The 25649-nt window shown below is 30.5% G+C and overlaps 2 protein-coding genes across 2 annotated transcripts; both read right to left on the minus strand.

Annotated features, from left to right (window-relative positions):
• Positions 1–11: 11 nt before the first annotated feature.
• On the minus strand, positions 12–8532 carry LOC125829835 (beta-galactosidase-like). Its single transcript, XM_049509038.1, has 19 exons — positions 8093–8532; positions 7875–7970; positions 7469–7581; positions 7305–7371; positions 7089–7181; positions 6813–6956; positions 4556–4644; positions 4344–4449; positions 4164–4251; positions 3185–3303; positions 2941–3105; positions 2602–2774; positions 2376–2485; positions 1997–2106; positions 1741–1851; positions 1550–1660; positions 1218–1423; positions 808–1141; positions 12–594 (listed from the first exon to the last, which is right to left on the minus strand). The coding sequence occupies exons 1-19, from the start codon at positions 8264–8266 to the stop codon at positions 484–486; spliced, it is 2520 nt and encodes an 839-aa protein (XP_049364995.1). The 5' UTR covers positions 8267–8532; the 3' UTR covers positions 12–483.
• A 14767-nt stretch (positions 8533–23299) lies between these two features.
• Positions 23300–24529, minus strand: LOC125829974 (inorganic pyrophosphatase 1-like). The gene is made up of 4 exons (XM_049509210.1): positions 24392–24529; positions 24186–24307; positions 23891–24092; positions 23300–23809 (listed from the first exon to the last, which is right to left on the minus strand). Exons 1-4 carry the CDS (start codon positions 24527–24529, stop codon positions 23462–23464), a joined length of 810 nt encoding a protein of 269 aa, XP_049365167.1. The 3' UTR covers positions 23300–23461.
• Positions 24530–25649: the final 1120 nt, after the last annotated feature.

Raw genomic sequence — 25649 nt, forward strand, 5'->3', positions numbered from 1 at the left:
AGCAAACTATAGATGTTTGGCTGCCGTCCAACTGCCAGAGAGCTCGATGTTATTGCAGTGTCACAAGAACATTTCTATAAAGTACAAAGCAATGCATGATTGCATCTAATGTAGATATTACAATGTTGAAATTCCTCAAAGACAGAAGGCTTTTTAGATGCTACCACTAAAAGTATCTGCACACAGCACATGGCCTCCCTCATCAAGATTCATGTAGATGTGCACTTCAACCAAGGCGAACACCAATGTTATAAGTAGTACAGTAACTTACATAATATACAGAATCTTTCCCCCAGTTTCTTTTCCAATTGATGTGAGCTTTTACACAAAGGGGTGTGTTGCATATCTGTACAGCTTCACCCGCGGTGAAGCCAAAGAATGATTGTGGTGATTCTTGGATTAGAAAAAGAATACTTAAAATATTGCTAGTGTATATAACAGTAACTAGCTAAAACCTTCCTTGTTTGCTTGTCCTCAGTGTCATCAACTGCAGAGAGCTTCAACTGAGAGTTTCTTCATAACACCTGGACATGGATCACCACCAAAAAATTCTGGTGTCACAGGTACTGAACACGACTCTTGCCCAATGCAATACTGCGAAAAATGGAAAACAAAAGAAAAAATGCAATTAGTTCAATCAGAGTAAGAAAAACATCCTTCAATAGGTGCTGTTTATATTAATCAGAGGAAACAGGTCAGAGTGATTCTTAACAGAACTTGGTGTGATTAGGTCCAAGAGTATAATGCAATAGAACGCCATTTTCGAAGGAGTATAAAAGAAACTGGCATATACACCAAGTTTAGTACCTTTTCAAAGGCATCGTATGAGTGGGCATGACAGCTTCCTTCACTGAAGCTTCCACAGACCCCCACTGGTGTTCCAAAGCTTGCAAATTTGATTGAAGTGATCTTTTGACCAGGAGCACAACGGAGGTGCGCTTTAGGCCTGAGTGGCCTGTCAACTTCCCCAGATGCTTGCATCTTATAATTCACCAACTGTGGTTGCCATTCATTTATATCTGCACAGACACTTGCTAATTCTCTCTTGACCAAAGAGATTGCGTTGGGATCTCCTCCCCATTCCTCAAATACAACTAACAAGTTTCCAGTAGGATGCAGCCAAGAACGTGGCACGTGATACCTAAATCATGATTCTCAGTTAATAGTAGCTTCTTGTAACATCAGAGGAAAATTCCGCAAGGTTTGTCATTACTTACCATCTCTGTGAGGCCTCTCCGCAGTTACTTAAGCACTTGTTCTCATTAAAGTAGCCTGCATAGTTACAGGCACTACAAGTACCAGATGATTTATATCCAGGCCAGTAACGTCCAAGGCTTTGTCCATTTATCCACATTTGACCTTTGCCCATGGTATTCATATCTAAAGCCAAAGGCTCATTTCCAGCTGGAGCATTGAAAGTGGTCTGGAAACACACCAAAATGATTTAATGCTTGATATGAAAATCATTATGGTAAAGTAGATCACTTCACCATACAGCTTACTCTAATGCACACAACTTAAGATAACTAAATATTCATTAGTTATGCACCTTGAACCATGTGAGAGGCTGTCTTTGAGTCACCAAAGAGCCCTCAACCCACTCAACAGATGAGCTGCCACTGAGCGAATGAAGATTCAAGGCTTCTCCTTTTAGACCAACCTGGTCAAGAAAGTTAAAACGTAAAATGAACTGGTAGTCAAAGCAACCAAATTTTCTGTCGAACATTTTAAAAAACAAACCTTGTAAGACCATTTCTGCCATGCTAAATCTCTTTTCCCCTCGTTAAGACCACTGAGTGAAACTGGCCCAAGCACACCAGTATTCCATGTCTCAAAATGTGGGCCAATATTCTGAGCTCAAGCACAAGTAAAAACCAAACCAAGTAAATATGTGTATTCATAGTACCAAAGTATGACTGAAAATAAGTTCTATGCGTGTGGAAATACATCTATGGACGACAATAGAGAAAGAGGGGGAAAGTGGGAGAGGACAAACCGGAAGACCAACAGCAATGCTTAGCAGAGAAATCTTGTTTACACCAGCTCTTAGATTTACTGCTTTATTGAAAGTAATTTTCTGGCTTTTTAAACTTCCATATACAGTTCCTGCAGAAAAAAAAATAATTAACCGATCAAGACATTTATTATCACATAAATTAACTAGTTGCTTGGGGGTTCCTGATGACACCAAATGGTTCTCACCATTCGGAATATAGAAAAATTTCATTGCAAACAGATTTTTTTGCAATTGACATAAACTAAACAGACATGTAATAGTGTTTCATCTTTTTTCGTATTTCCTTAAAAGATATTGTTTAAAGGTTCCATGCAGAAATAAAGATGAAAATGTAAAAACAATAGATCATGTGATTCACCTTCTAATTGACCATTCACGAAAACATGCAAAGCAGGGCCAGCTGAAGAGACTCTAAACCATGGCCATTGTCCGCTTCTCAAGAACCCTTCGCTTGGATCAATCTTGACACTGAAGATAGACATAAATGATCATGAACTTGTGTGAAAGCTAAAGTAATTGAATTGTTATTAATTTTCCTACTTTTGACGTGCGAAGCAGCAATCAGAAGTTACACAAGCACTTACTCGGTCATATACCACAAATAATCAGACACATCTCTTGTGGTATTTATCTGCTCCAGTAACCCAACAACCGTGAAAGTACTGTCTTCATAAGATGATGGCTCGTCATTGTATGACTGCCAAGAAAATCCTTTATCTGCTGGAGTCATCTTCATCAGAGCACTTTGAGCACCAACCTTCACATGGAATTAAGAGAGTCGTCAGTTGTAGTATGCGAATGAGGTAAGGCATTCTCTATTTCGTATGTCATTAATGTTTATTTAGACTTCAGTATGCAATTTCATTGTTATGACTTATGCATTAAACAGCACAAATGCTTAATGGAGATAGTCTAGTTCTCACCCTTGCAGTATTATAAACGGTGTTCTTGCAGTCAGGTAGAATGCTGATAGACCAAGGTGGCAAGTTATAATGCCTGTTCCCAAAGGTCACTGTAGCAAAAGAATGTTGGTTGTAGTTTGCAAGGAATGCAGCACACACCCCAGACTTTGACGAAAACACATGAGCCTGTGAAAGAAAGTGCAGATAATTTCACTTCAGATTTAGTCATATATGTTGACTATTCAGGAATTGCAACAAATCTTACTTCTTGAAAGTTTCCAAGGGATGTCACAGTTGGATCGCCAGATACTAAAGCTGGTTCACAAAGCTTTATTGCTCTATGCAGATCTTTCAGATGTCCCCACTTAGGTTGCCGTAATAATCCTAAAGATCAATAGGATAAAAACTTCATATTAGCTAAATAATATATCTCTTCTTCAGCTTCTTATTTTTTTGCTCCTTTTTGTCTTATTTCCAAGTGGTAAATCATGGAATTCAGAAGTTATATTTGTGCATTATTACCAACTTGAAAATGCGATATCATATTTGTTGCAGAACTAGACTCATCAAAGCAATCACATTAGATGCCCAGATGGTATAATTAATATAAGCTAAGACATCAAAAGATGATGAAATTTCAAGCATTGGGAAACCAGGAAGCTTTCCAAAGAAGCAGTAAATACTTTCTTCACCAGCTTTTGCTTCAAATGTAGCTGGCATGACTTACTACACCATCATATATCTCTTGGTTGGCTATTCTATTAGATTAATAACAGGTTACCTCAAAGTATTCAGTCTCAACTACAACAGGGGAAATTGTTACTCTATTCAAACACATTAACACACTTAGTCGAAGAGTCCACTTTTCCATGGTTGTGAAATGATAGGGATGATCGTCATAGAAAGCAGCATAATCAAAATGTTGGCAAAAAAGAAAAGGAAATGACCAAACAAACAAAAAAAGAGTTGACTTAGATACAACAACAACAACAACAACATACTTACTGTGATCTCACAAGTGGGGTCTGGGGAGGGTAGAGTATACCTGACCTTACCTCTACCTTGGGAGGTAGAGAGGTTGTTTCCGGTAGACCCTCAGCTCAAGTAAAAACATTTCAAAGCAGTTCCATCGAAAACAATTCAAATATAAGCAATTTACAATCATATAACATAGGATTTGATGCTTATCATCCTTGCATGACTATATTTAGTCCCAAAGTCAAATTTAAAGGAGAAGTGCATACCAAATTCATCAAGTGGTGCATCATAATCATAACTAGTAGCAATAAATGGGCCACCAGCAGTCCTACCAAAGTTTGTTCCTCCATGATACTGAGCCCATAAAAAAAAGAAACATCATAAAACAATGTTCTTTGATTCAGAAGCTATAATAGCTCTTGAAAATTAAAAATCACTCTATATACCATGTAGTAATTGATGAATGAGCCCCCTTTCTGTATGAATTTTGCAACCCCAAACGCCAAGTCCTCAACAGGACGATAAGGAATTGGACCTCCAAATTCAGTGAACCTGAGAAAATTATTAAATAAGAAAATTATTCCACCATGTACTGTTACTTATGTAAAATAAGAAACAGACCATTCATTTCTTCTAAAAGATGTATTTGCAAATTTACCAGGCAGTCCAGGCTTCAGTCCATATCTTGGGTTTATAAGCCTTATTTGGTGAGAAGTAGTCACAGTAGAAACCATTGCAAGTGTTGATCTAAACAAGGTAAAGAGATACATTGGAGTAAGATGATAAAGGAAGAAATATTAGAAATAGTACTAATTACTTAACAAAAAGAATGACACTGTTAAAATTTGGAAGATCAAACAAATTTTCTTTGACCATGATCTTTTCAAGAATTTTCATTTTTTTTTTTATTTAGTGATTTAGAGTACTTTCTTATGAACTTCCTAAAATAAATATATTTATTTTGAAAAAAAAAATAGATTTAAATATCCAAATTCAGATTAAAAAAATTACATGCATTTGCTCTGCCTCAACTTTGTTCATTCATTGTAATCTACTGCCTCCATAATTTCAATATTTTTTGTCTTACTTTACTCTTTTTAGTCCGTTTCAAAAGAATGTCTCTTTTCTTTTATTTGGCAATTATTTAATTCTAACATTCCACATGACATGTTTAAAACCAGACAAACAAATTAAACCGGGGAGTAATTAAATGCAGAACAAAAGTTGTCTTTACTGTAAAAATTAGAAAACAAATTGGTAACAGAATTTACTCCCCAAGTATTTTTACAATGTAAATAAAATGGAAATCTGAGCGAAGAGGTGTGTGCTCATATTATATTAGAAGACAAACTAACATGTTCTCAAGTCGGTGATTCAAATAGTGACAAAATTCATTGAAATTTGATGAAACGACAAGAGAACAGACATGATTTTGTGAACAAAAAAAACACCCCATGTGCAGGAATTAATGTATTCACTCAGGGTGTGTTTGGTATGAAGGAAAACATTTTCTGGAAAAAGTTTTTCAATTTTCTCATGTTTGGTTGGGCTAAATGTTTTGGAAAATGTTTTCCAAATCAACTCATTTTCCTCAAATTTAAGGAAAATGACTTCCCTTCTAAACTTAAGGAAAACATTTTCCAAAACTCTCTTCCAACTTCAAATTACAATTATTTTTTATTGAAAAATCAATTTATTCCTCAAACCACCCCCCAACCAACCCCTCCCCAAAAAAATAAAAAATTTAAAGTTTGTTTTTAAATTCAATTTTTTTACCCCGACCTCATCCCTACCCCCACCCCCTCCCAAAAAAATATTAAAAATTATTTTAAAAAATTATTTTCAATTTCAAAATTTCATTTTTCCACCCCTACCCTCGACCCCACCCACCCACCCCCTACCAGCCGCCCCACCCCCAAAAAAAATAAAAAATTTCAAGTTTGTTTTTAAAAAATATTTTCAATTTCAAAATTTCATTTTTTCACCCCTACCCTCAATCCCCACCCACCCACCCCCTACCAGCCCCCCCCCCCACCCCCACCCCCACCCCCAAAAAAAATAAAAAATTTCAAGTTTATTTTTAAAAAATATTTTCAATTTCAAAATTTCATTTTTTCACCCCTACCCTCGATCCCCACCCACCCACCCCCTACCAGCCCCCCCCCCCACCCCCACCCCCAAAAAAAAATAAAAAATTTCAAGTTTGTTTTTAAAAAATATTTTCAATTTCAAAATTTCATTTTTTCACTCCTACCCTCAACCCCCACTCACCCACCCCCTACCAGCCCCCCCCCCTCCACCCCCACCCCCAAAAAAAAATAAAAAATTTCAAGTTTGTTTTTAAAAAATATTTTCAATTTCAAAATTTCATTTTTTCACTCCTACCCTCGACCCCCACCCACCCACCCCCTACCAGCCCCCCCCGCCACCCCCACCCCCAAAAAAAAATTTAAATTTCAAGTTTGTTTTTAAAAAATATTTTCAATTTCAAAATTTCATTTTTTCACCCCTACACTCGACCCCCCCCCTTCACCCACCCCCTACCACCCCCCCACCCCCCAAAAAAAAAAATTAAGTTTGTTTTTAAAAACTATTTTCAATTTCAAAAATTATTTTCTACTCTAATAAAAATAAAAGATATTTCTCAAAAATATTTTTCATTTCATAAATCAAACACTAAATATCTTTTTCGGAAAATATTTTCTACTCACCAACCAAACATGAGAAAATAAGTCAAAAATCAACTTGTTTTCCTGGAAAACATTTTCTAGGAAAACATTTTCCATGGAAAACATTTTCCTTCATACCAAACACACCCTCAATTTTTGATGTTGAATTTTTTTTATGGAAGATTTGAAAAAAGACAACAAGAAAGAGCAAAATAAATGAGTTGGTGGTGAAGGGGCAAAACTTACAACAAGATCTGGAGCATCATCTTGCTTGCACATGACCCAAGGTACACCAGTACCAAGATCCAAAGCCATTTTTGCTGCCCAGTCTGAGTAAGATTTACCTGGTTCACCCAGTCTCTTCTCAATTGGCCCATATTCATTCTCAATCTGTCAAATAAGTTATCAAGATAGAAACTTTCAGCAATTTACCTCACATTTTAAGCTTAGGGGACAAAAAAACATAGTTTTTGTCCTACAAACTGTAATAGAATTAGGAAAAATTGGAAACATTTAAGACACCTGGGATAGTATTATAGGGCCACCCTGTGATTCGTACAGCCGTTCCACTTTCATCATATTAACAATCTTGGTAGTGAACTTTTGCATTGCAGACTTCATCAGCAAGAAAAGTATAACAAGCAAAATTAGAAGAAAAAAAATGACAGTTAAAGTAATACCAGTTTAGAAGTAATGCCATAAAGATTCTTTCTTTTTCTTCTTTGTTTGTTATCTAACCTTGAAAGGTTCATTATCTGTTCTGAAACTGATGCCTGGAACATACTTCAACCAAACAGGAAAACCCCTAAAATTGAAACAGGTAAAACAAAGCAAGAATTTAACTTCATTCCAAATTGAGTCTCACATTTTTAGCAGATAGGATAATAAGTTTGAGCCATTACCCAAAATTCCATTCAGCACAAGCATAAGGTCCAACCCTGAGATGCACATAAAGACCTGCTTGATGCACTATCTTAATGAACTTCACTAGATCATACCTCTCTTCAAAGTAATACTGTAAAAGAAAATCATAAGCAATTGAATATCAGTAAATCATGAAAATTATCACTAAAGGTCTCAATTTTTCACTCACAATTAAAATATCAGTAAATTTATGAAAATTATAACCAAAGGTCTCAACTTTAACTCCCAACAACAACAACAAGAACATAGCCAGTGAAATTCCACAAGTGGGGTCTAGGAAGGAGGTAGAGATATTGTTCACCCTTGTCTCAACTTTTACTTACATATATTGAACTTCAGTAAATTTTGTGAAAATTATGAGCAAAGGTCTAAGCTTTTACTCACTTTGCCTTGTTCAGGTTCATGCCCATTCCAGAAAACATAGGTCTGAATCACATCCACCCCTCCTTCTTTCGCCTTCTGAATAAGATCCGGCCACATCTATGCAACACCAAAAACAAAAAATCAAGAAAACAACCTTAGAAGACAACTCATTTTTCCTCAAAGAACAGAACTTTAATGTTCAGACAACCAACATTGAAGTACATTTCACAATAACATACCTCAGGAGTGCTTCTTGGGTAGTGAATAGATCCAGAAATAAGAATTCTCCTTTGACCATTCACAATGATAGCATTACGGTCATATGACACAGAACACATTCCAGAAAAAACCCATGAACCCAATAATGCTAACAGCATCAACAACACATTCAACCTTACTAGCCTTGAAACCATTTTCTTTAGAATCAAGAACTCAGCTCCAAGTCTCAAGATTGTACCTTTACAAGATAAAAAAGAAAAAAGAAGGGATTTTTATCCCCCTCCCTCCCACCCACCTTATCCCTTCTCTTTAATTCCCTGTTTGCTACTTTATTCTTCAACTTAGCAAATGTGAAGACAGATAGAAAAACATTAAGGAGCGGGAAGGGAAAACAGCTGTGTTTTTAACCTGAAAATTTTGTTTTCTCTTTTACAAATTCCGTTACTTTATTGTTGGACAGAAATGAGGTGCTCAACTCAGGACTTTTGCGGAAAAAAATGGTGCTTTTGCAGCTGCTTTTAAACACCTTAATTACTGTACTATTTTTAAAAAGATTTTATTTTTCTATATTTGAGTTCGATTAAGTTTGAATCACGTACTACATAATCCATTTTTTTAATAGGATTTCTTTCCTAACCAGGCTCGAACTCGTCTGATTAAGTGTTTTTCCAAAGATGGTGTAACAGAAATATTAAAATTGATTGGCATTGTGTCTAGGAGTTTTTACATATTAGCTAATTTAAAATTAAAATTAATAGTTTAATTTTAAAAATCTAAGCAACTGAACGATTAGGTATTAATGTCAAAGTGGTACATGAATTATGGGTCCCATTTTTTGGCGTTTCCTACGCTTTTCATAAAGTTCATCCAACTGCAAAAATTAATTATAGATCTGAATTCTGATGTAAATGGAAAACAGAAAATCATAGAGTATTACTTTAATTAATCAACTGAAAGTTTCCTCTGCTTACAATTCTGGCAAATACTAATAAGTAAACGGGATTTGTTTTTTAATCTAAAAAAATGTATCTTAGTCATTCTTGAAAAAAAAAAATTGATATTTAGTTGGTAAGTGACAAGTGTTTCTTGAATAAATTTTATTAGATTGATAATAACATTAGCAGATTTGATAGAGCCTTACACACTTTGAATAGCAAAAGGGAGCCCAACACTAGTCGTATGAGTGAAATGATTCAATTGTTATTTTGCGATTCTAGAAAAACTTAAACAAGGAGCACTAGAGATTCTAAATTTAAATAATGTTAAATTGGAAGAGATTGCTTAAGAGAAGTGTTTAGGTAACAAAGTCAAGAAGGATGTAGTCAAGAAAAGAAATGTGTTTTTTTAGTACTAAAAATTTATAAGAATATACTACGTCAAATGTTTAGTAAATGAATTTTTTATTTGTTTTTGTGTTCAATAAGTAAGCACAATTTTTTATCATAAAATCATTTATATATAATTTTAACAAACACGGGGAGGGGATAGGGGTGGTGCAGTGGTGGGGATGAAGGTTACGAGATAGGGTGAATATAAAGTAGTATGTTGAAGATTGAAAAGAGCACAATCAACGTGAAATATTATTTATGGAAATTTGTTTTCGTATTTTCGTGAGAAAATGACTTTAACCATAAGTATTTTCTCTTTTTTCGAATATGCCTTAATCCAATCAAAAAATTTAATTTGAAATATCAAACTAACAAGGATAATATTGCACGGTATTTCAAGCAAATGTACAAAGATTCTCAACTGTTCCTTGCCTTGTAGTGTTATTGATCACATTCTCAGACGCTTAAAACGCAAGTCCAATTGTCTCCATACAAATGCTCCCATTTAATTGGACCGTGTGTTTCACGTCCTTGAAAAAGCGTATGATTAAATCCTCCTAGAAAATGACGATGTAATTTTGTAATTGGCCCGTCGTGTGCATGGTTTGGCTAAAAAAGAAAAACTAAGTAATACAAATAAATAAATTATTAACTAAATAAATAGTCTAATAAAATAAGGTGGCGTGTTGTTTCGATTTTTATTTTTTAAATGAAAATGAATCTTTTCTAAAAAATTTTCTTAAAGAGATTCAAATATTTTGACAAAGTCTGAAAATTGTGTTTAGAAACTTCCAACTAATACTTAATTTTGTAAAAATATTGAAACGCTCACCTATAAATTATAGTCCTTAATTAGCAACAATCATACTTGGAGAAAGTTTTATGTTAAATTAAATAATTCCCCCATTTTTCAGGTTAATGGTTCCCCTTTCACTTATACAACCTCCTTGTTTAAACAAAAAAAATCTCAAAATAATTATTCCCTTAGAAATTTATCATTCATTTCATTTTTTTTAATCAATTTTAAAATGAATAATTTTTTTCTTTTTTAATAACTTTAAAATTTCAAATTTACACCTAACATGTTATAATCACAAGATTAAATAACATTTGATATATTTCACATATTTTTAATTTAAGATCACATGATTCCAAAGTCTGTTTTACTTTCTAAAATTTCTTGTAACTCAAAACCAAACAAAAAAATCGAAACGGAGGGAGTAACTATTTTCAAGAATAACTTATATTAAAGAAATATTACTTTTTATAAACATTTATAAATAGAGATAGCTTATTAGTTTCTATATCCTTATTTATTTTCTTTTTAATGAATATGAAATGAACTAAAATAACACTTCTTTTAAAACGAAGGCGGAAGCAATAATTTCATGTCAGCTTGTTATGGGGGAAGTACGTGCATGATTTATGGAATTATGAACCTCCTAATATGGTAACACCAGCTTGTCGTGGAATTGTACCGTCATAATTATATATATAAAAAATATGTTTAATGTAGTACATTAGTTATCCTTTTTTAATTAAAACACATCAATTAATTAATCTAGTATTATCCCATTTGAATTCAAACACAACCAGATTAGCTTGTGATGCATTATTTTCTAAAAGTTCAATTAAATTTCTTTTTTTTTCTTTTTAATATATATCTCACTGCAATACAGAAGAGGATTTTTTTTTTTCACTTGATCAAGTTGAGACTAATTAAAACTGAATTAATAATAATAAAACTATTGTTAATATTGTAGTATCTGTTATTGATCGGATCATGAGAATTAAAAATACTTTCATGTAGCTTCGATCGAGTACAAGTCAACTTATTAATTAATTGATCCGAAAAACGTTATTGTAATTTTTCAATTTAGAATATGTTTAGTACGGAGAATTCAAAATTTTCTTGGTTGGTTAAATAGCTTTGAGAAAAAAAAAATTTAGAAAAATAAAAATGAAAAAAATGAATTTCCTGTTGATCAAAATATTTTTAAAAATAAGTTTTACCAGCAAAATTTTAAATTATCTCCTGCGCACCTACTCACCGTAACCCAATCCTTGATTACCCCACCATGTATCAGAATTATGAGGAGATATTAAGAGCAACCCAACGTGTACTTAGGTGATTGTTCGTACATGTCTGAAAATTTAGAATATGATTTTAATTTAGTGTACTTTTACCTGACTGTTTTTCGTTTCAGAATAAATGCTATTTCTATCTATTTATTTTATTTTAAAGTAAATGATGTTTTACACAATTAAGAAAAGTTAAAAATATTGTTCTTTAAAAATTATTCTTATTTTAATACATGAAGTTTTACATCATTAAAATCATGTATTTCTTATAGAGTGTGTGCAAATTTAAAACACCATTTATTTTGACGTGAATAGGGTAGTCTTTTGCATATATTTCAATAATTAAGTACTCCATGAACTTTATATGAAAATTTTAAGAAGATCAACGTTTAATTTCCATTAAAAAATGTAAATTTAGTGTACTAATTGAGAGATGGAATCAGCCATTGTGGTCCTCTCATTAAACTAAGGGACTTGGCAGCTTTTATGGAGAAAAACGAACAACTATTGCATGCCCACCAGCTTTTTCTAGCCTTTGACTTGTTAACACTGTTTTTTTCAATGGATGGCATAGTAAATCCAGGAGAAAATTGTTCAAAATTTTGTTCATAGTTTAAATACAAGAAATAGGTCTTTGAAAATATGTATTTTATGTTACACCTTCTAAATATAAAAAGATAATAAATTAGTCGAAGTTAAATATAGGCCAAACACATACACAACCCCTCAAACTTGCCCTCATTTTTCATTTTGGCACTCCAACTTAGTCTTGTTCCATTTTAACCCTTAAACTCCATTTTTTCTGTACCATTTAAACACTAATACTAATTTTTATGATTTTTTATTTATTTATGTTCTTCAATTGCAATTTTTTATTTTAAAAAAATAGACGTGCGTCTGTTAATTTTCGTAAAAAAAATTAAACATTGAATTAAATTTTTCAAACAATAATATTATTTTTTGAGATTTCTCTATATTTTTGCATGAAAGAAATTGACGAAAGTTCTTCGATTTTCTTTCTTAAACATTCAATTAAATTATTTAACACTACTTATTTATTATCATCTAGGCTATCTAAATTTAACGCAAATACTCACGTTTTATTTTTAATATAAATCAATACGAATAAAAAAACTCATATTCAATACGAGTAAAAAAGACTCTTGTTCATTTCTAATAACACTACTAAAAATGTTAAAACTCAACTGACTTTAATTTGTTAGATTGTCGGTGATTTTTAAGAAAGAAAACCAACACAATTTCGTCGGTTATTTTTCACATAAAAATACATAAAACTCTTAAAAAGAAATTATTTTTTAAAAAGAATTATTTTTTGTTAATTTTTATTTTTTTAACTAAAATTAACTGACACATGTCGATTTAAAATAAGAAGTTGCAATTGAAGAATATATATAAAAATAAAGAAATCATAAAAATAGTATTTCGTGTTAAAATGGTACTAAAAAATAGAGTCTAAGGGTTAAAATGGAACAACGCTAAGTTGGAGTGCCAAAATGAATAATGAGGACAAGTTAGAGGGGTTGTATATGTGTTTGGCCTTAATTAAACTATGATTATTGATTTATCATACCGTAAAATATTGAAGTTGAACTTTAAAATATCAAACTATATCAATTTAAATTTGTATGATAGTGGTATAGTGTTTTAAAAACCGAATACCAAAATTAAGATATCAAAACTTTTAAATACCATACCGTAACATATCATGCCCACCCAACAACCAATTGAGTGAATTGATCCCTATTAGATCCAGTGAAAAACCACACTAGCTAACTAAAAAATAACAGATTCCTTATATTAGAAAGTTTAATGGTCAAAACTTCACTTTTTTTAAAGGGATTAGTAACTCAACTATTTATTATTATTTTTATCTATTTTAAATTATCACTTTTTGTAATTAAAATATACATCAATATTGAGTTGGCCATATATTTATTCAGATCAACTTACCATTGAGATCATGTGCTATATAGTATAAAATGATTGATAGTTTATAAGAAACTCGCAAGAATGTGATAATTTAATTGTGTTTTGAAAAAGTTTTAAATAGTTCTTGGAATCTATTTTTGAGAAAAATAAAATTCGCCCTCTTAATTAGTTTTCCAAAAATTTATCTTGTGCGCACCCAAAGGATAAAGGTTGCGGGTTTCCCTTGTCATAAAAAATAAAATAAAATAGTTTTCCCAAAAAGTAAACTCCAATACATATTTAACATACTTTGATTATTTTAACAGGAATTATAAAACAGGAACAATTATTAAAAAAGGATCAGGAATTCCTGTCAAATAGGGGATATTATACTAATAGCACTGAAAACTGCACCAAATATAAATTAAAAATAGCAAAACTTATACACTTACTAATAAATCCAATAGACACAGGAAATAAACCGAAATAATAATTATAATAAAATATACAAGAACTCGAATTTGTAGGACATTCAAATAATTTAGGCTTAGCTAAAAACAACTGGAAACAAAATCACATGTTTGTTTAATTACATTTGATTGATTACTTGATATAATATAAAGTTAATACAAATCCCACCTAGAAACCCAAAAGAAAGAAAAAACTAGCCCAAAAAGATTAATAAGGCTAATTTGTCTCCATTTTTTCTTATTTTATAAATAAAATATACACATAAGGTCTGAAATAAGGTATAAATGTCAAAGCCATAGACAAAATACTAACATTATTACCCCCAATCCATCCGCTAATCACTATATATATATAATTATTATTTTTCTTATAACAAATTAATTATGTAAAGTTTGAATTATGCATAAAAGTTCCAATTATCTTTTTTCCTCAAGGAAAATGAAGGTATCTTTTAATGTTTTGAACAAAACTATTAACTTCGTGTGAATTGATATGAGATATCGTAGATTTACGATTTTTACCTATCTAACTACTACATTATACTCGAACTGTATATATTTATACACACAAAATTATAACAAGTATGCTACAAAATCTTAGTGAGTGCAATGATACTTAATTCACACAATTTTCTTTGTATCTTCTTGGCAAAAACCCCACATGGAATACTAATTAAAAAATAATCATTAGATCTAGATTGAACTTAATCAAGTATTTGTTATTCTTCAAAAATAAAATATATAAAATTTATAGATGATTTAATTTGTTGTGTAATTGATTGGTGCATTTGGATTGGGTCAAATAATTCAACAAAGAGGTGATGCAACGTTGGCCACATGTGCTTGCCATTAAACATTTAATTGAATAAAAGCGCCGGCGCTCTTGTTGAACTGTTCCTTTCATGCTTAAATGTTTTAACAATATAAATTATGAAAATAGTAATATAATCACTTGTCTTTAAAAAATCCATTGATTTCTAATTTGCTTCTTCAAAATTTTATCACAGCAATATTGATTACGAACTTATAAAACTATATATATACACGATTATTAATGAAGCAGTGTCGAGTGACAACTGTAAATGGTGTCTCTATTGCTACTAATATTAAGGTCCCATGCATTTGTTTATGCTACATAGGGGTGTACAAGATCGGGTTGGTTTGGATTTTTCAAATATCAAACCAAATCATTTGTGTAAAATTTTAAAATTTATAAACCAAACCAAACTAATAAAATTCGAATTTTTTTGGGTTTTTCAAATACCAAACCAAACCATTGTGTCAAATTTTCAAATTTATAAATCAAACCAAACAAATAAACGTCGGATTATTTTTTTTCAGATTTTTGGATTTTTTCGGTAAAGTTTGCATACAAACATATAATTAACTTGTGCTCCAAATATTTCTTTAGTCCAACCAAAATATAATTATCTAAGGTGTTTCTTAAGAAAATAACACAAAATATGAGATGAGTACCGATGACACTAAAATATTCAATAAAAAATAATAATGAAATCATCATATAAAATAAATATTGCAAAGTCATAATGAAAATGATCATAATTTAAAAGTACTAAATCATGCTAAAATAAGTTTAATAAGTATTAGTTACATTACTGAATATTTAAGGAAAATTAAAATTAGATTATGTATTTTAATTGTCTAAACCAATGTAAAACTAAAGAACAAATATTCAATATTATTGTCATTCTTAGTGTTGAATTGATTTTATTTTTGTATTAATATTAATTTAATTTTGATTTAAGTTTTATTATAATTATCAACATCTATGAACTACAATCTTTATTGGACCATTTCGAATTCTAAGTTTTAAGCTTGAAATAATATATTAAAAGATAAAAACTATGAAATAGTATAAGAAATATTTTAAAATTATATCAAAGTAAATATTTTTATGTATAAAATAAAATTTTAAAATTACATATATAATGTCGGGTTGGTTTGATCTCGGGTTATTTTTTTTTAGTTAAAACCAAACCAACCCAAATATAATCGGATTTTTTTTTCAATACCAAACCAAATCAAATCAAACCACTAGTCGGTTTTTATTTTTTTGATTTAACTCGATTTGCGATTTGGTTCGGTTTTGTATACCCCTAATGCTACAGATATTATTTGTTGAGCTAGAAGGTAAGCAACACTTATCATCTTAGTAATGGCCTGTTGGGCTATTGGTAAGTGGGCCTCTTAGGCTTATTGGGGCTTAGAAACATGAGTCGGATTGGGTTTGTATTTAGGAAAAACTACATAATTACATAAATATTCATACCTTATATTTAATGAGAAAATTATATATAATAGCAAACTATTAATTCAAATTAAATGCTATAAATATAGTTTGATTTAATTGTAGCTCATAGCAAACTGTTGTTATTTCACCACTCTCCTAGTGAATCTCGCTCGCCACTCTCGTTCTCTCCCTCGCCTCTCTCGTTTTTTATACAAACGCAAGTATATAAAGTGCGTTTGTGTTTGTATAAAGCGAGAGAAAATTGTATATATACATATATTTTCGTTCTCCTCTCTCCCAGATCTCGCTCTCTCACTCGCCTCTCTCACTTTATACAAAAAACGCAAATTGTATAAAATGCGTTTGTGTTTGTATAAAGCGAGAGAAAATTGTATATATACATATATTTTCTTTCTCCTCTCTCCCCTCTCCCCTCTCCCAGATCTCGCTCGCCACTCTCCCAGATCTCGCTCTCTCACTCGCCTCTCTCACTTTATACAAAAACGCAAATGTATAAAATGCGTGAAAATTGTATATATACATATATTTTCGTTCCTCTCTCTCCCCTCTCCCAGATCTCACTCGCCTCTCTCGCTTTATACAATTGATTTTTTTGTATATGTATACCAAAGCAGATTATACAACTGCTTTCTCTTGTATATGTATAGCGAAATATACATATTTATGTTTGCTATGGAGCGCAATTATGCAAACTTTGCTATAGCATACAAATATGAATTTTGTGTTTGCTATATGTGAAAGTTGTTCTATTTTAATTCAATTTACACTTTTAAATAAGAGAAAATTACGCAACTAAACAAATTTATACTATTTGATCATTTAATATAGCTATAGTTTGAAGAAATTGCGTTTCGCCACTAACATATAACCATATTTACGTGGGTCATGTCCAAAATTTGTATAATTCTATCCCTAATTGTATAAATTCAGAATTTGTATATGTTTAACATAGCTATTTGTATATGATTTGTTTATCCTATTTGTATATGATTTGCTGATACATTTGATTGTATAAGTTCTGAAAAAAATCCTAAATATATAAATACGTAATTTGTATATATTTACCTTGTTTGTATATTGACAAGTGAAATATACAAACGAAAATACTCATAGCAAACAAAGTTATGGTTATGGAGCATAATTAGGCAAACTGTAGCTAAATATGCTTATTAAGTTTGATTTCTTTGTTATTTATATATAAAAAATAAATCAAATAATTACCTATTATTTCACTATTTAATAACTTTGTATCAGATTTTGATATTGAGACACAACACTCCTTCAAACTAACCTAATGAGTCCTAATAATCTGCCCACCTATCACCATCATTTGTATGAAAATAGGGCTCTACACATCTGAATTTTGAGGTTTGTAACTGATTTCATCCATTTTTAAGTCAGGTATCTGATTTTTTTTCTAGTTATTAATATGTATTTTCTTCTAATTTTTAATAGTTATACCAAGTTATTTTCTTGAAAGTTCATTGATTTAGGATTTTGTTAAACTACTTTGATGGCTAAAAAATCTCTAACCAGATGATCGTTAATAGAGGTATAATACACCAACAAGAAGTTATCCTAAATAGATCTTTTGATTTGAATTAATTTGCAGCTGCTACCACTGGTCAGGAAGGGAGTGACAATGTTATCATTATACATTAAATCAAATAAATCCTAAAACGTTTTTTAAATTTCATAAAATATTCAATTCAAATAGTAATTATGACATAATTTTATGTTTTAATTAGATTGACGACACCTTAAACTCATCCAATTCACACAAAAGCAGGGCGGCTCTTGCCTTTGTAAAATAAGGCTTATGCCTTAGGCCCCCAAATTATTATTAAAATTAAATTATGTGTTAAATTTTTATAGAAAAAATTGATTAATTATGATAAAAAAAAATATTATTTTACCCACTTTCACATCTTTTATACTTTAAATAAGAATTAATAGTGAAAAGTGTTGAACAAAGTTAATTACAAATTCTTTTATATTTCTTTTTAAATTTTAGTTTCAAACATTACAACAAGCATATTAAAATGGTGTATGCCAAGTCATCAACTTCTTGAATCAGATTCTATGGTTCTAACTCTTATCTTTATTTAATATTTGTCAACTTATTACTTATAAAATTATATTAACAATTCATATAATAATTGTCTCACTAAAAGGATGTTTTTTAATGTTGAATTGATAAAATCTTACCTAAAATCAATAACTGAAAAAACAATATTACATACTTATAATTTCATCTAAATAGTGTAAGAGAAATAATTTTTGAATAAATATGTATACAAAGTTTTTATTTATATTTTAGGCCTCAAATTGAAATTTCGCTTTAGGCCCCTAATTACGTTGAGCCGCCCCTGCACAAAAGATAATGCTATCATAATATATACTTTCACCTTTCAGTTTATGTGGTAACATTTCTTTAGTTCAATTTTCAAAGAATAATATAATATTTTTTTGGGAAAATTTTCAAAATGTCAATATTTTAACATTTAATAGGGCTATTTAGCCACATTTTCAATATTTATTAAAAATATCAATATTTTCTTTTGTTATAGGGTTAATTATGTATTTGTTTTTCATTTGTTTAATTTTAAATAATACAATTAGTTAATAAAAAAATGGAGAAAACCATGGGAGAGAATATTTTAAAAACTTTTAAATTGAGATTTAATTAGTGAGTCCGGCCAAGACCAATTCCGCTCATGACGAGCTAGACTGATGACGCTCTTTCAAGGACAAAATGCCCTGGATATGAGTATGACTCTTTAGGGTAATACAACAGATTATCCATGTGCAAATCGAGATGCGATCCGATTCGAGCATATCCAGTTTCATATTCATATCTCGCAGATCCTGATTCTTTTATTACATAATACTTATCAGCAGGTTGGGCGCTTGTGGAAGCAGTTAACCAGACTACAGCCACAATCGCCCTCTTGGTCACCCTTCCTTGCGGAATTTTACCAAAAGGGTTTATGTGCTCAGATGCACCTAAATTCTTGAGATATTGAGATACATTGTGCGTTCAGAAATACAAAAATTTTGATGGCATACTGTTAGAATGAATGCAAATAAAAAAGAAATACAAACAAAAATTATGTATTATTCTAGATAATTAGCTAGAAATATACTATTATGAACTACTAACTTTGTATCCACTGCCAAGGTTGAATACAATTTGATGACAAAAATACAAAATTAGTAGGCACAGTTAGAATAAATACAAAATAAGAAGCAATATAACAAAAAATATGTTGTATTCCATCTAATCCCCACAAAATAATTATGTTGTATATATTTCACACAATCAGCTGCAAGATACTATTTTGAACTACTAATTTTGTATGATTAATACAATTTGATAACATAAATACAAAACTAATAGACATACAGATATAAGAAATACATAAATATGTTGTATTCTATAGAATCCCAACAAAATGATATAATGAACGGCAAAAGTTGTATCCAATTCACAATATAAAAACAAAATGAAGATAAAATTACAAAACTTGATGTCATACAGTTAGAATGAATACAATATTTATGTATAAAAACCAATGAAAATCTGATAAATATACTATAGTTTAGTTATGAGTTGTATCCAAACATAAGTAATTTTTTTATAAAAAGGAATACATATTATGTTCCCAGATTATTTAAATTTGAAAGGGAACAAAGGAATACACACATAAAGCAATTTTGTCTTCATGAAGTTGTTCATCCACCATTTGATCTTCATCAACCTTTTGGACTTCACTACTGGTAGACGAAAAGCCTATCGTTTCCTTTTTCTTTTCATTGTTTGTGTCCTTACTCTTGATGATGTTTATATTCTGTAATTGAGGAAGGTTTTGCATGCGAATAGAATCATGTAAATGCTTAGATCTGTTTTCTTCCACCATTCTAGCCGTCAATCCTACATTACCGACTTGTCCTTGAGTGATACAAAGATCAAAAGATGGAAAATCGCTAAAAAATCATCATTACGTGGAACCTCTTGTAGTCCTCTTTGAATCCGCCATTAGAGAAGAATTTATACCTAAATCAATGAGATTGTTGTGGTTATCTTTTTGAAGTTTTTACCAATTTCTGAAAATAATTGGAAAAAAAAACGTCACCTATCAAAGAGACAGAAAGAAAAGAGAAATTTGGAGTAAAAACCTAGAAAAAGGTGAAAATGGGTAATGAGGTTTTTTTTTTTTTTTTATCACCACTTAGTGGGTAAAAAATGAGTCTTATGTGGGACTGATTTGAGAAAAAAAAAAGGAAAGGAAATTAATTATATTATGATACACTATATTTGCTAAAATATTGACATATTAACATTTTTAATAATTATTTTTAAATGTAGATATTTTTAATAATTATGTTAAGAATTTTGACTAATTTACTAATTTTCCCTTCTTCTTTTTTATTTTTAAAAGTTCAACCTCTAGAAGCTTGTCATATCACTCACTACTTTACTAATCTTCGATTTCAAAAAATTGATTCAGCTTTTGGAATTTCTTTTAGCAAGACAGGTATCATATTGAACTTTTCAACATTCTCGAAAATATCTAGGGAGCAATACTAGTATACTACAAAATATGGATTTATCAAGTTGTAGTTTTTCGATTATTTTATGTTTTCAAAATTAGTCTAGGTTTCGTCTTAATTGACATATTAAAATAAGAAATTTATCTGACATTGCATGTCAACAAAAAATCAATATGACATTGCATGTCAAGAAAAATAAAATCTAAAGTTATTGTAATGGAATTTCCTCAATACTTGATTGACTAGAAAACTTCAATTTTTTTAAACTAGAATCTTCTGAGTCTCTTAATCATAGGTACTATTGGGATTGAAATAGGATTAGGAGTTTGGAGTTTTAATTTTCGAACAAGGACATTGAAGTTGACCAAACGAAAATTGATGTAATGGCTAAATTGCTTTGTCTAATTTCATTAAAGGGCGTGCTGATTTTCTTGGGACATACCTCTCTTTTATCACTCTCTTAATCAGAGGTACAATCAGGATTAAAAGTTTGGGTACTAAATTTTAGGACAGAACTGCTCATCTATGGATATAAAATTTTCTAATACAACTACAAAATCTATGAAAAACTATTGGATTCGTGCGAACCCACGAATCCCCACTTAGTTCGTCCATGCTCTTGATGACGTGTGTACTACCCTCTCTCTTTTATTTTTTTTAAAAATTGTCACATCATACTCCAAATGGAGAAAACATTCTACTTTGACAAAAAATCAATAAATCATTAGTACTCCATCCGGTTAATATTAGATGAGCCTCTTACGAAAAATATTTATCCAATATTATTTGATCACGTATGTTTGGAATGCCTTTAAAAAAGTAGTTTTTAAGTCAAAAATAAAAAGTCAAACTAAAATGACTTTTAAGTCAAAAAATAAAAAGTAGGGGGAGATCTATTTTTGGTTTCTGACTTATTTTAAGTCATTTTTAACTTATTATAAGTTGTTTTTGACCTTGCCAAACACTTTCTAGCTTATTTTAAATTACTTTTTATATTTGTCAAACACTTTCCGAAGTCAAAAGCTGACTGAAAAGTAGGTTTGACCAACTTTTAAGTCAATCCAAACACCCTCTAAATTAGGATAGAATTAATTAATTTTTTCTTATTTTACTTCTACAATTAATATGGCCTTTGGAAGTTTAAATAAATTTGAAGATTCAAAATTTCTTTTTTCAAGAGGCTAATTAATATGAACAAAGGACAAAATAGTAAAATTGATCAATCTATTAATTGTTTTTTAATTATCGTATAAAATAGAAAGTGTTCATCTAATATGGAACACATAAAGTATTAGTTAAAAATTAAAGATTAAAGTATCACTATACCGAATTTTTTCAAAACATTCTTAGAGATAAATTTTAAAATTATGTGTCCATATCTATTAGGAGTATTTATTATAATTGTAATAAATGTTTATATATAATTTATGAAGCACAACAAAAATTACGAGTTCAATTGAATCTCTATCTATAAAGGTAAATATAGGAGTGTGCATTAGTTGGTTTTAATGCATTATCGATTTGATTTATCATTTTTTTAATTTTTAATTACGCTAAATCAATAAGATATTTTTTATCGATTTTAATCCTTAACAATTTGATATTTAGTTTAATCAATAAGAAAAAGTTTATAAAACATATACATTATATGACTTCTCCAATAATTTGACGCGACAAGACAATAATGTAAGTTTATAAACACTCATAAAATTGAAACAATAGTAGCTAACATGAAAATAATTATAAAAGTGTGTCACAAAGAGAAATGAAGAGGAATAGGGTACTTACTTTAGGTTTTAACATTTTGTTTAATGTGAACTTTTGAACTCAAAATTACTATAAAGTGTGAATTGAAGGCTAATGGGCAAATGTGATAATTAGTGAGGTATTGAGATTAATATTTAATATTTATGTAGGAGTAAAGAAGTAAATTACAACAATTTTAATGGATTATAAATTTATCCAGTAGCTCAATAAAAACTGATCTGATAACCCTTTTTTTATTTTAATAATCCCATTAACAACCTGTTAATCGAATAATGATAAACGTATTAACATTTTTTTCGATTCGATTTATTAATGAATTCTATTTTTGCACACCCTACACATGTAGAAAGGGCAAAATTGTTTTAGTGATTTTTCTATTATTATATTAGATAGGTTAATAGAATAGTACTCCCTTCATTTCTATTTATATGTCATCATTTTAGATTTCACGTCATTTACGAAATTTTGTAAGTTTATCATTGTAAACTTATTTAGTGATCTCTTGAAGTCAAATTTTCAATAAATAAACATAAATTAATTTATTTTGATTAATTAAATTGACCAATGAATATGAATTAATCATTTAATTTTCTTATGTTGATCAAATCCGTCCTTTCAAGGCTAATAATTCAAGGTAAAATAGGAATAATATCGTTATTTATTAATTGCTTTTGTGAAATGACTAGTATTTAAGAACATGTATTTTTTAGTAAGTAACGCATATAAATAAGAATTAAGGGAATAACTAATAAATCTGTTTAAAAAGGAGTATTAAGAGTTTCAGAACGCAAGCCACATGTTCAAATACAACAATCACTTTTTAAGTTTTGATAGAAAAAATGCCATACATAAAAATAAAAACAACAACTAATTACAACAATGTTGTAGCCCACTTAACAAAGAAACTATATTTAACTACCTAAAATCAAAACCAATTGCTAGTCACAAGCTTCATGGTAATGACTTAAGCAAACTTGACATTAGTATTTAGTAAGGCACTGGAAGAGCCCGTGGTAAGGCTGCTTTGGACATTGTCTGGAATTTGCAGTACTCAACTGATAACAATTGGCTTTCTTCAACAGTGATTGTGTTAATTAGTTGTAGTAGAATGTGCTCGAACTCTTCCCCATTAGTCCACTCGTGGACAGTTGCTTTTACTAGTGTCCTGTTTTTATTTATCAAATTCCAGGCTGGGAAATCTTTTCTTGGCATCACAAAATCTGTTTCCATGAGCTTCAAACTGGGACAGAAATCGCCGATTCCATCGCCTAGATAGATCATTCTTTTCTTCCCTTCTTTAGGGATGCTGGCTTGAATTCTTTCTACTATCGTACCCTGCATTAAACAGAATCTCAATTAGGAAAACTTAGCTAATTTCATATTAAATCTAAATTAAAGGATTTAGTATTTAGCTACCTTGCACATGTTGGGAGGGCAGAGATTGCAGCCATGAGGGGATGTTATAAAATCAACATAAGGGAGGATTCGAAGCCTGCCTTCTTCATCGACGTAGCCTGGATTCGTGTTAATCTCAGAGAAACAATCCCTAATTCCGACATGTTTCAAGATAGTTTCAATGAAGAATACATTTGCATCGCTTATTACTCTCAAATCACACCTGAATATAATATTAACACACATTCAATTAGTTTAAACCCATAACAAAATTCTCTGATTAAAAAAGAAGAAGCTGTAATTGAAATATAAGTACCCTAATGCATAAGCTGATTTAATTGCTGGGACAATCCTGGGGTGTATGGGAACCCGTTTCAATACCTCTTCAATATCTGCAATAGTTTTGCCTTGTACATGAAGCTCCTCCATCATTCTATCCTGTAACAGAAATTATCAGCTTCTAGCGAGAGACAAAAAAAGAAAAAGAAAAGTTCATAACACGAAGAGAAAAGGAAAACTAACCATGAGAGAGTTCCAAGGCATAGTTGGGAGAAGTTGATTGAACAAATCAGTAGCGCCTAACTCATCCACCACCCAATTATCACTATCAACATCAATGATCGTCTTGTCAAAGTCAAAAACCACTACAATTCCAGCCATTTCTTATACAAACTTCTAGATTGGTTAGAAACAAGAAAAGAGATGAATATAGAAGAACACCTCTGTTTCTTGTTCTTTTGGGATTTTTACTATTTGTGTTTGTGAACACCAAACTACAGAGGAAGCTTTATAGGGAGGGGAAAAACAGAATTAGGCAAAAAAAAAAAAAAAAGATGCCAAGGGAATATTACATAAGTTAGTGGTAAGTTAACGCAAAGCCACTCAAATTCCTAAACTCACTTGGTTTTCTTCTTTCAGCATCCTTAATAATTTTTGGATATTAGACGTTAGATTTTGATATACTTGATTCAAACGGATCATCGTGCGGTGGATAAATACCTTATTCTTTACGGTATAATAAATAACTTTTCATTAATTAGTTGGGAGATTTAATTTTTTATGGGAATTCGATGGAATATGACAGAATATTCCATGCAGGGAATGCAGTTCTCCACAAATTAGAATTCAACTAAATCCTTGTACATAGGAGAATACATCTAGATTTATGTGATGAAATATTTATATAGGAATTAGTACATATTTAGTTGTTTTTACCGTGTTCTTTATATTTTAATTACTCCTTCCGGTTCTGTCTCATATGTCCATTTTTTGTCTTTACGTGCTACTTAAAAATCATAAATAAAAAATTAAAAGGATGTTTTGTATATTTAAGTTTATATGTATAAAACATTGTTTTTTTTTTTACAAAGAATCAAATATATATAGACGGTGCATGTAATGGTTTTGTGTAATGTCAATTAGTTTGAAGTCAACTAGTACATGTTATGTTATAAACATGAGGTGGTAACCCTAAAACAAAAACAAAAAAAAAGGCAATATAAATGGTTGATAATATAACTATGATGAAATTTTGAATTATTTTTCTTCCTACTATATTGAGCTCCAAACCTTAATGACATTGCATATAGGATTTGCACTACTGGAGATTTGGTGCAACAAAATTTGATCCCATTCATTTGCATAAATGTCATGACCAAGACCGTCATGATTGGCATCCATACTAACCCTTCGATGGGAGAACCATTACTACAACCCAAACTAACAACACAACAAAAAATTAAGGCATTTAAAGATACGGAAACAGGTTTAAATGACTAAA

Source organism: Solanum verrucosum, unplaced genomic scaffold, assembly GCF_900185275.1.
Source record: "Solanum verrucosum unplaced genomic scaffold, falcon-dt-bn FXZP01000102.1, whole genome shotgun sequence".
NCBI lineage: Eukaryota > Viridiplantae > Streptophyta > Magnoliopsida > Solanales > Solanaceae > Solanum > Solanum verrucosum.